The following is a 14,122-nucleotide window of genomic DNA, read 5'->3' on the forward strand; positions in this document are numbered from 1 at the left end:
ACTCCGCATTAACAGCGCCTCCTCATAAGTAAGCCCTGTTGAGGCCAGCGGGAGTGACTCCCGCGTAATTGGCTGGAGGACTTGCAGCCTCGGCTGCACACTTACTATGCCTTAATACAATTCGGGGGGGCTACTTCTTTGAACTTTAGCAGAGGACAGCCAGTAAACGTAATTCATTTTGGACCAGCGGGTTCCATAAATTAATTACATAGTGTGTGAAGAAAGACCCTCTTTTGCCTGTCTGGAATCTCCTGACAAGCTGCGTTGGGTGATCCTCCAGGAGTGGACATTTATTTATTTATTATTCAATTTCTACCCCGCACTTCCTCCCAAGGGAGCCCACGGCGAATTCTGGTGCCCCCTCTCTGCTTCCTCTACCTTCATCTGGCTTCCCACCCCCGACGAAAAAGCCCCGAGAAGATGCCGCGGCCTCTTCCCTTCAGGAGCACAGGGATCGGCCTGGCACTGAGCCAGGCCATTGCTCTATGGAGCTCAGTACTGCCCACACTGACTGGCAGCGGCTTTCCAATGTGTCGGGCAAGGGCCCCGCCCTCCCAACCACCCACTTGGAGACCTTTCTCTTTCTTCAGCTTTTTCTTCCGTCCGCAGCCCCTGAGGCACAGGGATTGCGCAAGGCTGACGTTTTGCAAGGGCGTCAGGAACCTCACCTTTGCCTACAGAGAGGGATGGAGGAAGAGCCCGGCCGCCTGGCTCAGGCCAAAGGTCCCTGAATCCACCCCTTGCTCTGTTGCCCCACAGCGGCCACCCAGATGCCTCCGCCGAGGCCTCAGCAAGAGCCGGCTTTAAAGCAGAGGCTTAAAGTGGGGGGGCACTTTGCAGGTTCCCGTGCACTGAGCAGGTGGTTGGGCTAGATGACCTCCATGACCTCCAGGGTACCCTTCCAGATGTGTGATTCTATAGGCGGGGCAGGACAGCAACAGGCCTCCTCCGCTGCTTCCCACTCGCACCCCGCTGCAACCGGCAGCCACCGTGGCACCCACTGCCCTCTCCCTCTGGACCTGAAGGTTTCCTCAGGACTAACAGCGTGCGGGGACGCTAAGGAAAAAACCGGGGAGGCCAAAAAGTGCCTTTCTGGGGAACGGAGCGGGCGAAGAGGCCCTTCTTTCAGCTCCAGCAGACCCCCAACAACGGGGGGGGCAGTTTGTCTGGGAGGGAGCCGGTTGCCCTCCTTCGCTGTTTCCGCCGCCTCGGCTCAGCGCCGTCGACAGACCCCTCCTCCTCCTCCCGCCACGGATGTGCCTAATCCCCTTATACAAAGTCATCCCAGCCCAGTGGCCATGCCCAGGTCTTGTGGCAGGGAGTTCCGCACGTGTACTCTGAGCGGTGGGTTCATTAATTCCGCCCAAGGGAAGACTCGTCTTCCTTTGGAGAACTCAAAGCAAGCGGGTACTTCACTGCCAGAAAAGACTTCATTTTAGTCATTATTTATTTTTCCCCGCCCCATGACGTGACCAGCACTCTGCACCTGCTCGAGGGCCTCTTCGCCTACTTTTGGTGGTAATGTCCCGCAGCGCTGCAATCAGGGTCACCCCTCCCCCGACCGGCCTTTCCCACTCTCCCTAGGGACTAGCACCTTGGTGTGCTCATTTCCTTCCTCCGTTCACAGAAAAAGTCCCTCCGCTTGGTCGCCTCGCCCGGCGATTGGCTGAGCGGGCAGCGCGAGGGGCGGGGCCTAGAGCACAAAATGTAACCGCTCCCGAGCCTTTGCTAATTTTCAACTTGCCACGTTCGGGAGGAGCAGAGCCTGGCAAGGGAGCGCGATGGCCGGCCGAGCCGCGAGCGAGACAGGTCAGGACGCACTCTCTTGCTGCTGTGTATGTGCGGGGAATATTTTTGTGCCTCGGCAGAAGAGGGGAGGCGGGGGGAGTGTCTCATGGCCGAGCGCCGATTGCTTTCTGACGTTCACGCGGAGTTGCTGCGCGCACGCGCCCCCGTGAACGGCTCTGGTCCTGCTGCGGACGGTTGCCGCGAGTTGGCGGACGGAGAGGCGCGGGGCAGTCCAGCCTGCGGCAAACCTGCTGGGGCTGAAACAGCCCGTCCCAAGGACAGCAAAGACTCCTTCGGCATCGGGATGTTTCTGCCTCAGGGTATCCACGAGGGTGGGCCGAAAGCGGGTCTCCAGGCCTCTTGCAAAGTAGCGCTTTAGAAAGTCGCCCGCAGATGTCTAACTCGAAGGGCAGCGGCGCATTGAGTTCATCGGTGACCGGAGCCGCTGGGCGTTGATCGCGCCCCTGCGAGTCTTCGCCAGGCCGGTTTTCCAACCGCCCTTCCAAGCTCCTGCGCTTCTGCTGTGGCTTTTTGCTGCTCGACCGGGGCTAGCGGCGAGGGGAAGCCCTCCAGGCTGGGCTGTGAGGAGCGGCAGCCCCTCGGGGCAGGGGCCGACCCGTCCCTTCTCTGCCACTGGCAGGGCTGCCGCAGAGGTCCAAGCAAGAAATTCCCTTTCCCGGCCTTGGCGGGCCGTCTGCCGCCGCCTCCCGCCCCTCCACCTCGCCTCTCGTGGCTCCCGCTCGCGTGGGCCGTCGGTCAGTCTTCTCCTTCCGAGGCCGGCCGGGAGCTCCCCCCCTTCCCCTGCACTTCGGCGCCTGTCGGTGCCTGAGGCCCTCCCGCGTGTTTGGCTAGGCGCATTCACACAAGACGCGGCCGCCCGAGTCCAGCGCAGCAGAAGTGGCAACCGCGATCTGCTCCGCGGCGGCGTTTCCAGACTTGGGCAGGTAAGCTGTGCTGGCTGCCTCGCCCTCCGTCCCAACAGCCCCCGGCGGGGATCTGCTCCGCGGCGCATCTCTAGGGGGAGCGGCCCTCGCCCCCTCTTAACTGAGGGGGCCGCTTCCCAGACAACAGGGGTGACCCCCGTCGCCTGCCTGAAGAAATGCGAGGAAATGGCTTGAGGTGTGTTTCGGCTTGAGAGAAACCGAATTTTGGGCAGACGCGCTCGTGGTTTCTTCTTTTTTCGCCTTTCGTGGGAGAAGGAAAACAAATCCAGGTGGGCGGAAAATGACGTGGAAGTCCCCCCAGAGTGCGCGTCTTACAAAAGTCTGAGCAGAATAAACTTTGCACTTCAGTTCTCCCCACCAGATAGCGGTGAATGTGGGAGGTTCCCGCCCCCAGCCTCACCCCTGTGTAGAAAACACGTTTCCCATTTTCTCCCCCTCAAATCTTTCCCAGCTGCTCAGGTAGGTCCAGAGGGCCCCTTTTGAAGCAGGCGGCCAGTCCTTTCGCTTTCCTGCAGAAGGGCTTGGTGTAGGGAAGGCAAGATCTGCTGTCTCAGTTCTCTCAGTTTCTCATTTTTCCAATGTTAAATTCAGTTCTCTACATTTCTACAGTAATCTGCGAATTTAAAAAAAATCCTCCTGAAAATTCTCCACCATTTTAGTGCAAATTTCTCCAAATAAACCAATTTTTGTAGGCAGTTTTGACAAAGGGACACACTTTTGGAAGCCATTTCTCATCATTTCTTGCCTTTTTGCATGTTATTTTCACTCGTGTGTTCATTTTTATGCACACTTGCCCCTGATAGATGCATTTTTGTAAATGTTGTTTAGCTGGAGAACCGCATCCCAAAATCCTAATAAATGCAAATTTCAATGGATGGCTGTGCTTCAGTTCTCATATTGTTTTGGAAAGTGCAAATTTGATAAATTCTTCTTGAAATGCAAACTGAATCGAAATTCTCATCCGTTCCTAGCTTGGTGTGATCACTTGGGTGAGTGGACAGGCAGGCGCAGGGAAATGAGTGCATTGAGGCCCCATTGTCTGTGAGTGCACCTGCCTCTTCCCAAAACAAGAAGATGGAAAGATAAGGCTGTTGGGTGGCCAGCTGGCAGGCCTGCCTACCTCACAGGGCCCTCTGAGCGGGTGGAAAGTTGCTGTGCCGCCACCCCTGCCCCTTCCATCAAAGCTTTGCTGCCTTGGTTGGCCTGCTTGTGCAAACCCTCTCGCCTGAAGGGAGTGCCCTGAACAGAAGCGGATCCTGATTAAAGCCAACGTTTGGATCCTCCTTTCTTTCTCTTTAATATCGAACCACAGTCCTAGCTGTTTCACTGCCCCCAGGAGCGTAGTGTCAAATTCAGAAGTGTAGGGTCCCTTCCTGATAGTCATGCCACACCCCTTCACTTACTTGCTCTCTGTCATCATCTCCACACCCTTCAGTCCTTCCTGAGGGTGCCTTCTCCCACAACAGACATCCCTAGAAGCTAATTAGCATGAAAGGATAATGTGTTAGCTACTGAGAATAGTCTCCTTAGTGGTTGACTCATCTCCTTTCACTCTGATTGGCTCATAGGGTGCTGGAGACACTGGGACCCTGCTCCCAAAAAGGTAAGGGGTCTAAGATCCCCTGAGAGCCTGGGTGACTGACTGCCCCTTCAGTTACAATTAGTTGTGTGGTTTCACACCTTTGGTTTCACACCTTTACACAACTGGCTGCCTAGAAAGGGAAGCTTGCCCTTAATAAATGAGGCTGAGGTTTCCCTTCAGTCTCTGCTGCTGACTTACTAAATGGACGCTGTTGCATACTTGCTCTTCCTGGCGCAAGGCCTGCAGTAAGACATACAGGGACGTAGGAAGGGAGATGCTGGGACAGCCTCGTGAGCTTCTGGCCCTGGCAGGAGGGTTGCAGTTGACTAGCGCTCAGCCTGTGTGTGTTTGTGTCCCTCTGCAGTGCTGTCCACCGACTATCTTGATGACTTCCTGGTGGAGTTTGACCAGGTGGTCCAGGACTTCGGCAGGAGAGAACCGTCTCAGTATGAGCAGCACCTGGAGGAGCTGAAGAGAAGGACCCTCCCCGGCATGTATGACAGCGGCATTGATGAGTCAGGAAGTGAGTGAGACGGCAGGAAACGGGGCGGGGGGGGTGAGAGAGGGGCTGTATATTTCTCTTCTCCTGTTCTGTGGCAGGACTTCTGACTGCCCTGGGTGAGCGTAACAATTGGCTGGCTGCCTCGTCTGCTGGCCAGCATAATGCTCTCTCTCTCTTTCTGGGCTGGTACCCAAGAAAAGGCATCCTGCTGACCAGGCCGCCACCTCCAAAAGTACAGGCAGTGGCTTCTAAAGATAGCCAAGGGAGGCAGCCCTAGAATTCTGCCCTGCCAGGCCATTATCTAGTTTGCCTCTCTGGCTGGGTACAGCAGTCAGTCTGTCTCTGCTGCCATCAACAGGCCTTGTGTGTGGCTCATTTCGCTGTCAGTTGTGGTCCCTGCACGGAGAGACCTCTTAGAGCCCCCACAGTACAATATGGGCCCTGGGCTTCCAAAAACTCTTGGTTAAAGTGGTCTAGGAAGGCTGGAACAAAGTAGGCTTTTCCCGTTATCAACGGGTGGTGGGCAGGGTTCATTTTAACCCCTCCCCTTTGCTGTTTCTGACTCAAGGGGCTTTCTCACCCCCACCCCCTGACTCACTGTCAGCTCCTAGCCTTCTCCTTGCACACCTGTTGGCACAGATAATGTCACCCCACATTCCCTCCTAGCATGCATAAGTGCCCTCCCCAGCAGGTGCAGTCTGAGCAGAGCAGGCTACCCGCCCACCAGAGGCTGCACTCCAGGGCTGGAAGCCCCTTGCTGGGTTCTGTATGGCCTCCTGGGAAGATCATGGCAGAGTTACTCCCATTTCCTCTTGCTCCTCCTGCAGGCAGCAGCACATCTCCTGGCAGCAGCTTGAACACCAGTGAGGAGGACCTCAACACCCCGCCAACTGCGACAACCCACTCCTCCAGAGGTAAGGTGCAGAGGACTGGCAAGCGCTGTGCCAGACCTAAGGAGCCGCCTTATACCAAAGAAGCAGACTGGGCTCCTGTTCCATCTCCGGGGGAAGGGAGGGGCTGCTCTGGTTTTGTGTTCCTGGTAAGCATCTGTTACGAAGATTGGTCAGGCCATTGGTTAGTCTAGCTCAGTGTTGTCTATACAGTATGTTTTTCTTTTCCTTGTTAAATTCTTTGTTGCCCTGGGCTTCTTAGGGAGGAAGGGTGGGGTGTAAACTCAATAAATAAGTGAAAAGAAAATATCACTCCCCTAGATTTAACTATGTTTTATGTATTTTTATCTATTTTAATGTTTTTGTGTTTTTATTGTGTATGATTTCATTGTGAGCTGCCCTGAGTGCCCTATTTTAGGGTAAAAGGGATGGATGGAAATGTTTTAAATAAAAATAAATCGGGGTCCATTAGTCTAACATGAGCTTTTAAAGCTTGCTTAGTGCCCTTAATTATAAGGCAGCCGTATAGCACAGTGGGGAGGAGAGCCTGGCTGAGAGTCCAGAGTCTGAGTTCAAAGCCCCGCTCTTGTCTCCTGGGCGTCAAGGGCCAGCTAAAGATCACCCCACAGTGAGTGGCTCAGGGGTTATGTGCGTGGGCAAGCTGCATAGTCCCAAGGAGCCCAGTTGCCCCCCAGCTGACAGCTGCGGACAAGAAAGGGGCTGGCTTGTGCAGCTGTGGCATGCTGAGCAGGCCCCAGTCAGCTGGGGAGAACTAGCCTCAGAGGGAGGCAATGGTAAACCCCCTCTGAATACCGCTTACCATGAAAACCCTATTCATAGGGTAGTCATAAGTTGGGATCGACTTGAAGGCAGTCCATTTCCATTTTTCCCAACATGGTGCCCTCTAGATGTTTTGGACTACAACTTCATTAGCCAGACAATTTTTTAAAAAATTAGCAAAGGTTTACGATGTAGGATTTTTTCAGTGTCCTCCGATCCTAATACTTTCTTAAGAACTTGATTAAGATTTGTCAGTGTAAGTGAATGAGTTCACATCTTCATATGCCTTTGTTCTGTAGCTAAACTTGGAGACACACAAGAGCTGGAAGAATTCATTGCAGACCTTGACAGGGTGTTGGAAGGTATGTATGAGGGGGGTCTCTCACTGCTGCCATGCCTTGCAATGCAACATCTGTGCAGAAGCGTTGGTGGAAATGCTTTGGCTGCAGTGCTTTGCTGTGTGGTCACTGTTATGTCAAAAAAGAGTTTCTGTAATAATAATCTTGATAGTTCTTAAGGGGAAAAACTCTTGGCTTGTTCTCATTAAACAAGGACACTGATTAATTTTTGGGCACAACATATACAGGAAGAATCTTATTCTATGTGCTTGATCTGTCTGCCCTTCTGCTGTGAAATGGGCCTGAATACCAACATGTTGGTCTGTCTGCTGTGAGTCCTGACATGCTATGAGACGTTTCAGGGTGCTGGCCAGGACATGGAATATGCAGGTTTTTCAGTCACAGTGAAACAATGGCTACGCTTTCCCCATCCTGTGGCTGTCCAGATGCTGCTGGACCTCAACTCCCATCATCCTTGACCATCAGCCGTGCTCGCTGAGGCTATTGGGAGTTGTAGTCCTACAATATCTGAAGGGCACCAGTTTAGAGTTGTAAGGACCTGGGGAAAAAGCAGGAAAAATTGTTCCCTTTCCCAATTTTTCTGTTTTTCCCACCCAAGCCTTCACATCTCCACCAGTTTGGGGAAGGCTTTGTCCTAGGTGCCACAACCCAGGCAAGGCAGGCCTGGAAACAGAAGAGAGATGTTTTGTTTTGACCCTCTTGTTTCCTTTGTGTTGCAGAGATGTGAGTTGCTGCTGTCTCCTCAAGAGGCGGGTTCTGACTCGAGCATCCCCTCTTGCGCCGCCTTGCTGTCTCGCTGTGTATGGGCAGGACGAAGGAGCACTGCTGGCACTAGACCCACTACAGCAAGTTCAAGTTCATGGGTCACCCACTCTGACTTCAGGGCTGCCGGCGAATGGACCTTGTGGCATGGCACAATTTGGTTATCAGCAAAGATCCCAGCCAGAATGTAGGGTTGTTCTAACTACTTAACCACTTGGCTCAGCTGTTCTTGTTAACTGTGTTTTTTTAAAAAAAACAAAAAACCTCCCCCTTAACAATAAGGCACAGGAAACCTTTTTAAAGTTTGCATTTAAAAAAGAACGAGCTTGTATGTGAAAACCTGCAACATCCCTCTTTCCCCACTGGGGGAGGTTGCATAAATAGCTACACACTTCTAAGGAGAGCTGTTGGCTTCAGATCATGGCAGGCTCTGGATGAGAGCTGGAGAACGCAGGACCTTGGCCGTGTAGGATTCCGGTTGTCTACAGAAGGAGGCTCAATGGGATCTCAAGCCAGACTGATCAGAGAAGACTCTTCACTTCCAATTGCCAGGACAATTTTTAAAACTGGGGGAGTGGCTCCAATCCTCTCCCTCAACCATAAACCCAGGAATTGCTTCCGAAATTCATTTTTTGTGTACCCCAATACACACATGATGCTTCAGAGTGCCTGGGCTTCCCTGTTCTTCTCAATGGAGACAGCAGGAATGGGAGCAAGTATTGACTCCCCCTTCCATTGAGACGAATGAGGAAAACCGGGCACGGGGGGGGGCAGGGGCAGGGGAGAGACAAACCACGCATTACTCTGGGCTCCCAGGTCTGTGCTGGATTGGACCAGGTGCCTTTTCCTCCATGACTGTATTCTAGTGTAAATAATGTAAAATAGCATGGCAGCATCTCTCCAGTTTTATGTTTTTGTACATAACTATTTAAATAAACAGAGCTTTTGCAGACAATCTGAGTGTCTTCAGCCTCCAGTGATGGTACTGCCTGTTCTCTGGGCCAAAATGTGAGGTTCTGTCTAAACTTCCCATCTGCTTGTCCCTGGAGGGATATTACTGTGCAGCGGTTGCAGATGAACAGGTGCCAGAATTGCACTCCAGGTGGGTTTGCAGCCGGGTGGCACCAGGGCCTGGAGGGTTGGCTTGTTGGGTCATCTGGTCAGCGGCAAGGGGCTGCTTCCTTATTTTCCCCTCTTCTTCTCCACCCATCCCCTGCATTGGTAGAATCATATAATCGCAGAGTTGGGAGGGGCCTATAAGGCTCAATGCAGGAATCCAAATTAAAGCATACCCAACAGCTGCCTCTTGAAGGCCTCCAGCGTTGGAGAGCCCACCACCTCCCTAAGTCATTGGTTCCATTGTCCTACCGCTGTTAACAGTTAGGAAATCTGGCTTCCTGCAACATGAGCCCATTATTCCGTGTCCTGCACTCTGGGATGATCGAGAAGAGATCCCGGCCCTCCTCTGTGTGGGAACCTTTCAAGGACTTGAAGAGCACTATCCTATCTCCCCTCAGTCTTCTCAAGGCTAAACAAGCCTAGGTCCATCTAGCCCAGAATTGCCAGGTTTTATTCTGACCAGCAGCTGTTTTCTGGAGGGTCTCTCTGCATCTTGCAAGGCCCTGTGCCTAGAGGGGGCAAGGATGGGGTCATGGTCTTTTCTACTAACCAAGCTAAAACAATGGAGGGTGGGGAGCTTGATGACATCTTTTTGTGTGTGTGTGGCCTAGCAAGGCAATTCTCTCTCACTGTCACATTAGGAAATGGAATAATGAGAGTGCAACTGCCTTTCTGTTAACAAAGGCCAGGTGATTTACAGTCAAATGACTTCGCACAATAAAACACTCAAAAGCCAGAGCCGAAAGGGAGATGAAAGCCATTTCAGAGGCAGAGGAGAATAAGATGGCTTTAGAGTTGTGTTTAAATGCTAAGTGGGCTGGATGGGGGTTTTAGGAGCTTGATTCTAAAGTTGGGGGGGATGGGACTCCTTTCAGCCTTGAAGGCCACGTTGGCAGTTCACCAGGGCCCACATGCCAGTGATGGGCATGGCGACCCCACAGATCGCATAGTGCCACAGCACATACATGCCAACAAAATCCTGGACAGACACAGAGCACACACACAGGCATCTCTCTCACTGTCAGTTAGGGTATCATCATCACTGCAGAGAAGGCTCTGCCATGGACCCTGCTGGCCTCTCCTCCAAGTAGGGAGGCAACCCGGAAGGCTCATGAACAGCCGTTGGTCTCTGGTCAAAATGTATGCTGGTTTATTCACACAACCCGTTTGGGTCCATCTGGCATTGGTCTCCCCGTCATGCTGCTCACCCTGCCGGGGATGCTTTAATCTGGATTCCTGTATGGAGCAGGGGGTTGGACTTGATGGCCTCATAGGCCCCTTCCAACTCCACGATTCTATGAAAAGTGAACAATGGCTGAGCGAGCAAGTCCAGGTTTGTGTCTAAACTGAAGTTGCTGTAGAGGTGAGGCAGGTGAGGAAGTACGCCAAGAGCTGCTCAAGGAAACCGGAGGAAGAGATGGGGGGGCAGCTGCTCTCAGCAGAGAGAGTACGCAGGAGGCAGGGCAAGGGGCCTGGCAGGGCTAGGCGGTGCATGTGAGCGGACTGGTGAAACTGTGCAAGAAATATTTGCAGGGAGGGGGAAGAGAGTGTGCAGCATTTATTTTAAGCCCTGGCTAGAAAGGGCCTTTCCTTGCTGGGCTTGCAAATCTGTGAGCTCGCAGAGCCTTACTTGAGGTAAGCCACTTCCTCCCCAGTCGCCACGCATGATGTCAGGCTTTCCAGAAGACATCTGCTACCCACGAGAAGTGCAACGTGAGCGCAGCCATTGCCAAGCAACCGCCAATATTATAAATATACACTGAAACCCCAAATGTGGGGAGGGAAGGCTGGCTTCCCCCCCCCCGCACAGTGCATGACTGCGAAATGCTGGGACAGCGCCTTACAGTAGGAAGGGGGTGGCATTGGCTGCAGGAGTGTGGCCTGGCCAGGAGTGCTGGCTGGGTTTTTGGGAGCTGTAGTCCAAAGCATCTAGAGGGCACCACGTTGGGGGAGGTTGGCCTGTGTGTACAGCCTTTTCAGTTCTCAGCATCACTTTGTTGGGTTCCTTCCATCCCGCCAGGCAGGGGCTGTTTCTGTGTTCAGCATCCACTGGGACATTCCCACCCCCACTCCACCCTCCCACCCTGACCCGTGTGCCCATCTAGACTGTTGAAGGGGCTATGCCAGCTGCATATTCCAGAAGACAACCCCAATCAAGGCGCCCCCAATGAAGTCCGTGCTGTGGATTCACAGGAAGTGATAGTGGGATAATGCGAGGCTGGCAACCTCTGGCCTTCCTTTATCACAGGGTCAGTGTAGATGACCACATGAGGTGTCCAGAGAAAGATGCTAGAGAGGGTGTAAGCAAGGCGCCCTTTGCCATGTCCTGCATCTGTTGCGAATCAGTTCCAGGGGGGTGGAGGTGTGTGCTTCTCCCGCAGTCTGGCCTTGTTGTGGTTGTTTCTCGTCGCACAGCATTTTGATTCTTCGGTCATCAGGTTCGGCATCCTTTCTTCAGCATGCAGTTGTTGCTGGTGGTGAGAGCATGCAGAGGCTCTGCAACTCTTGCAATGCAGGGCAAGTGGAATGCCAGGCTCCTCCTCCACCACCACCACTTCAACTGCTGCAATGTTCACCCTTCCTGTCCAGGAATGGGACACAGTAATCTTACTTGAGTGTGGAGGAGAGTACATGCCTGTCAAGGCCGTAAGTGCCTTCTGCTCCACGTGGAGCGAGGTGGCTGGGGGTTCGCCATCATCAGCCTTCGCGGTTTTCACTCCCTGTCTGAGTATGTTGTTAAGTGTCTGTTTCTAGCTTGGTTGCTGTGGTGCTCTGCTCTGCAGTACAGTTGCATCAGGAAAGAAGGAGAGTACTGGACGGTTGCCTTTTCCCCCCTAGAATGCTCTTGTGCCTTTAAGCCTACCTAAGGTGCAGAAACCCACCAGGACAAGCTTGCTTTCTATCACTGCAGTTCCTGTCGGGGGGGGGGCAGCAAGGAAATCACCTGTTGAATGTCTACTACAAGGCACAGGAGTCTTTCCAGGGATTAGAGGTGGCACTCTCTCAGTGAAGAGCTTGCCAGCTTATGGCCTTTAAGTAGCTATCCTGCTAAGTCCTGATTCCAGGGTGTGAATGGCATGTTATCTAACTCCTTGAAGACGCAACTGATGGGGCACCAACCACATCTGCACAATGCATTTAAAGCATAGTTAAAACATATGGCTTCCCTCAAAGAATCCTGGAAACTGTAGTTTACACCTCACAGAGCTATAGTTCCCAGCACCTTAACAAACAACAGAGAAGTCATGCACTTCACTTACATGGTATGGATGCTATCTCTTCTGGGGTTCCCCACAGAGGAGCAAAACCCCGGAGGGGCTGGGTCCCTGGGGAGCTTCAGGTTCTTTCGTAGGTAGTCTGCAACAAAGAGGCAGGCAGCTGTTTTGGGAACCTTTTGGGCATTTTAAACCCCAGCTGAGAGCAGCTTCTGCATTCGTGGGAACCCGCAAGAAAAGCTGGTTCCACTCAGGAACTGTGTGTCTGCCTCCATCAGATTTAGCACTTATAATTTACTCGGTACCGTACAAACATTAAGATAAAGTGGTCCCTCCTTGGAGGTGGCATGGATTTCTATAGCCCAGGAGTGGAAACAGCTGGAAAAACTAAATCTTCCCTGTGGCATAAAATCACATGGAATATTGCTGTCCTGGGGAATCCTGGGGGGAAATCACAAACCCTCTGCTTTCTCTTCAGGGACAAACTAAACCTGATGCATTTTGTACAGATTGGTGGAACTTTATTTCATACACTTTGAAACATCAATTACAACAGCAACTTTCATCTGCCTCCCAGGAAATCTGGAACTCTTTAATTGGGTGTGGAGTATACATTTTCCTTTATAGTGATATGTGTCAACCTATACCTATTGACTCTTTGTATACCTGTAATGAAAATTAATTTAAAAATCATGTAAAAAAAGAGAGAGAAGGTGTCCCTTGCCTGCAGTCTCTGCCTAGAGGACACGATACAAAAGGAAAAAGGAATGGTAGGGAAGAAGAAAGAAAGCCCTGAAGTTTGGGCAGGTACAAGGCGGGGGAAAGCGAGGTATTTGCAATGTACATTGAGAGGCTACTACAAGAAGCACGAGTCTGCAGCAGGCAGGGAGCAAGCCAGTTCTTCTTAAATTGCCCGGTATGACTAAGTTCCCTGAGCGTGCTGCTGGGAATGAGAAAAGAATCTGGTCACAGGACTCTCCTGCTGCCCCCCTTCTGCCCTGTCTTTCTCCTTTCGCTCTGCACCATGGGTGGTGTCGTACAGTTCCTCTAAGTCAGCATTCAGAACCTCCCCTGCCCTGGGACAGAAGCTGAAAGGAGGCAAGGGAAATTCCTTCCCAGGAATTAGCCCTGCAAACAAGTTAGTTCTGCAGTCAGTAGCCAGAATGTGATCACCTGTCCTGCACAGAGCAGGGGGGCTGGACTTGATGGCCTTCTTCCAACTCTACTAGTCTAGGGTCCTGTGACCTCCTTCATTTGTTGTTGTTGTTATGTGCCTTCAAGTCGATTACGACTTATGGCGACCCTATGAATCAGTGACCTTTGTAGACAGTTCACTCAGGGGGTGAGTTCACACATCCTATCCCCATTTATTTTCTCTGCATGATCACGTGATGTGGGTCCAGGCGATAGACTATGCACAACAGAGACAATTGGGATGGAAGCCATTTTTCCCCAGCCATCACAGACACAGGCATTGCTGTGTCTCCCCACCAGGGCCCATCTCTACAGACTCTTATTTAGGAAGATTGGATAATAGCTCGGGATGCTCAAATGTGTCAGTTTGGGGTTTCTTGTTTTCCCAGTCTTAAATTCAGTTCTCCACATTTCCACATCAGTCTGGATTTTTTTAAGAAGTCCTCGTGAAAATTCATCAGCATTTTAGTGTGAGTTTCTCCTAATATACACATTTTTCTATGCAATTTTGCCTCATACACATTTTTGCAAAGCAATTTCCCCTAATACAATACATTTTTGTATGTTATTTTCACCAATATATGAATTTTTATGCATTCTACCCTTGTATCTGTATTTTTGTTCACATGACTTGGCCGGAAAACTACGTTGCCAAATTCATAGAAGTGCAAATTTCAAAGGATGGCTGTGTTTTGGTTTGCATATTGCTTCAGAAAGTGTGAATTAGGCAGGTTCATCTTTAAATGTGACCTGAATTGAATTTCTCCCCCAATCCCTAAAATTAATTCTTCATTTCTGCTGGCCGGTCAGGGCAAACCCTCCCCAAACGTTATGTGCCTTTCATTGCGGTGTATTTCATTGCAGTAGTAACTTTCTTACTAATCAGGTTTTTTTTAATCTCTAGGTTGTATTCCTCAAAAGTCTTTGATGGGGTCCTTGTTGTTGTTCTTCCTGAACGTGCTTTGCAGCATCTCCCCCCTCCCAGTT

The 14,122-nt window shown here is 51.6% G+C and overlaps 1 protein-coding gene across 1 annotated transcript; it reads left to right on the forward strand.

The window, feature by feature from the left end:
- Positions 1–1,712: 1,712 nt before the first annotated feature.
- RGCC (regulator of cell cycle) lies at positions 1,713–8,562 on the forward strand. Its single transcript, XM_061598124.1, has 5 exons — positions 1,713–1,809; positions 4,679–4,837; positions 5,644–5,730; positions 6,786–6,848; positions 7,565–8,562. Exons 1-5 carry the CDS (start codon positions 1,782–1,784, stop codon positions 7,570–7,572), a joined length of 345 nt encoding a protein of 114 aa, XP_061454108.1. The 5' UTR covers positions 1,713–1,781; the 3' UTR covers positions 7,573–8,562.
- Positions 8,563–14,122: the final 5,560 nt, after the last annotated feature.

The sequence above is a fragment of the Rhineura floridana genome, chromosome 16 (genome assembly GCF_030035675.1).
Source record: "Rhineura floridana isolate rRhiFlo1 chromosome 16, rRhiFlo1.hap2, whole genome shotgun sequence".
NCBI classification, from domain to species: Eukaryota; Metazoa; Chordata; class Lepidosauria; order Squamata; family Rhineuridae; genus Rhineura; species Rhineura floridana.

Excerpts from the sequence above, each read along its gene's own strand:
- RGCC (XM_061598124.1), top strand. The coding sequence starts at position 1,782 with ATGGCCGGCCGAGCCGCGAGCGAGACAG. Across the intron at positions 1,810-4,678 it reads CCGAGCCGCGAGCGAGACAG|TGCTGTCCACCGACTATCTT; the intron begins GTCAGGACGCAC and ends GTCCCTCTGCAG. Across the intron at positions 4,838-5,643 it reads CGGCATTGATGAGTCAGGAA|GCAGCAGCACATCTCCTGGC; the intron begins GTGAGTGAGACG and ends CTCCTCCTGCAG.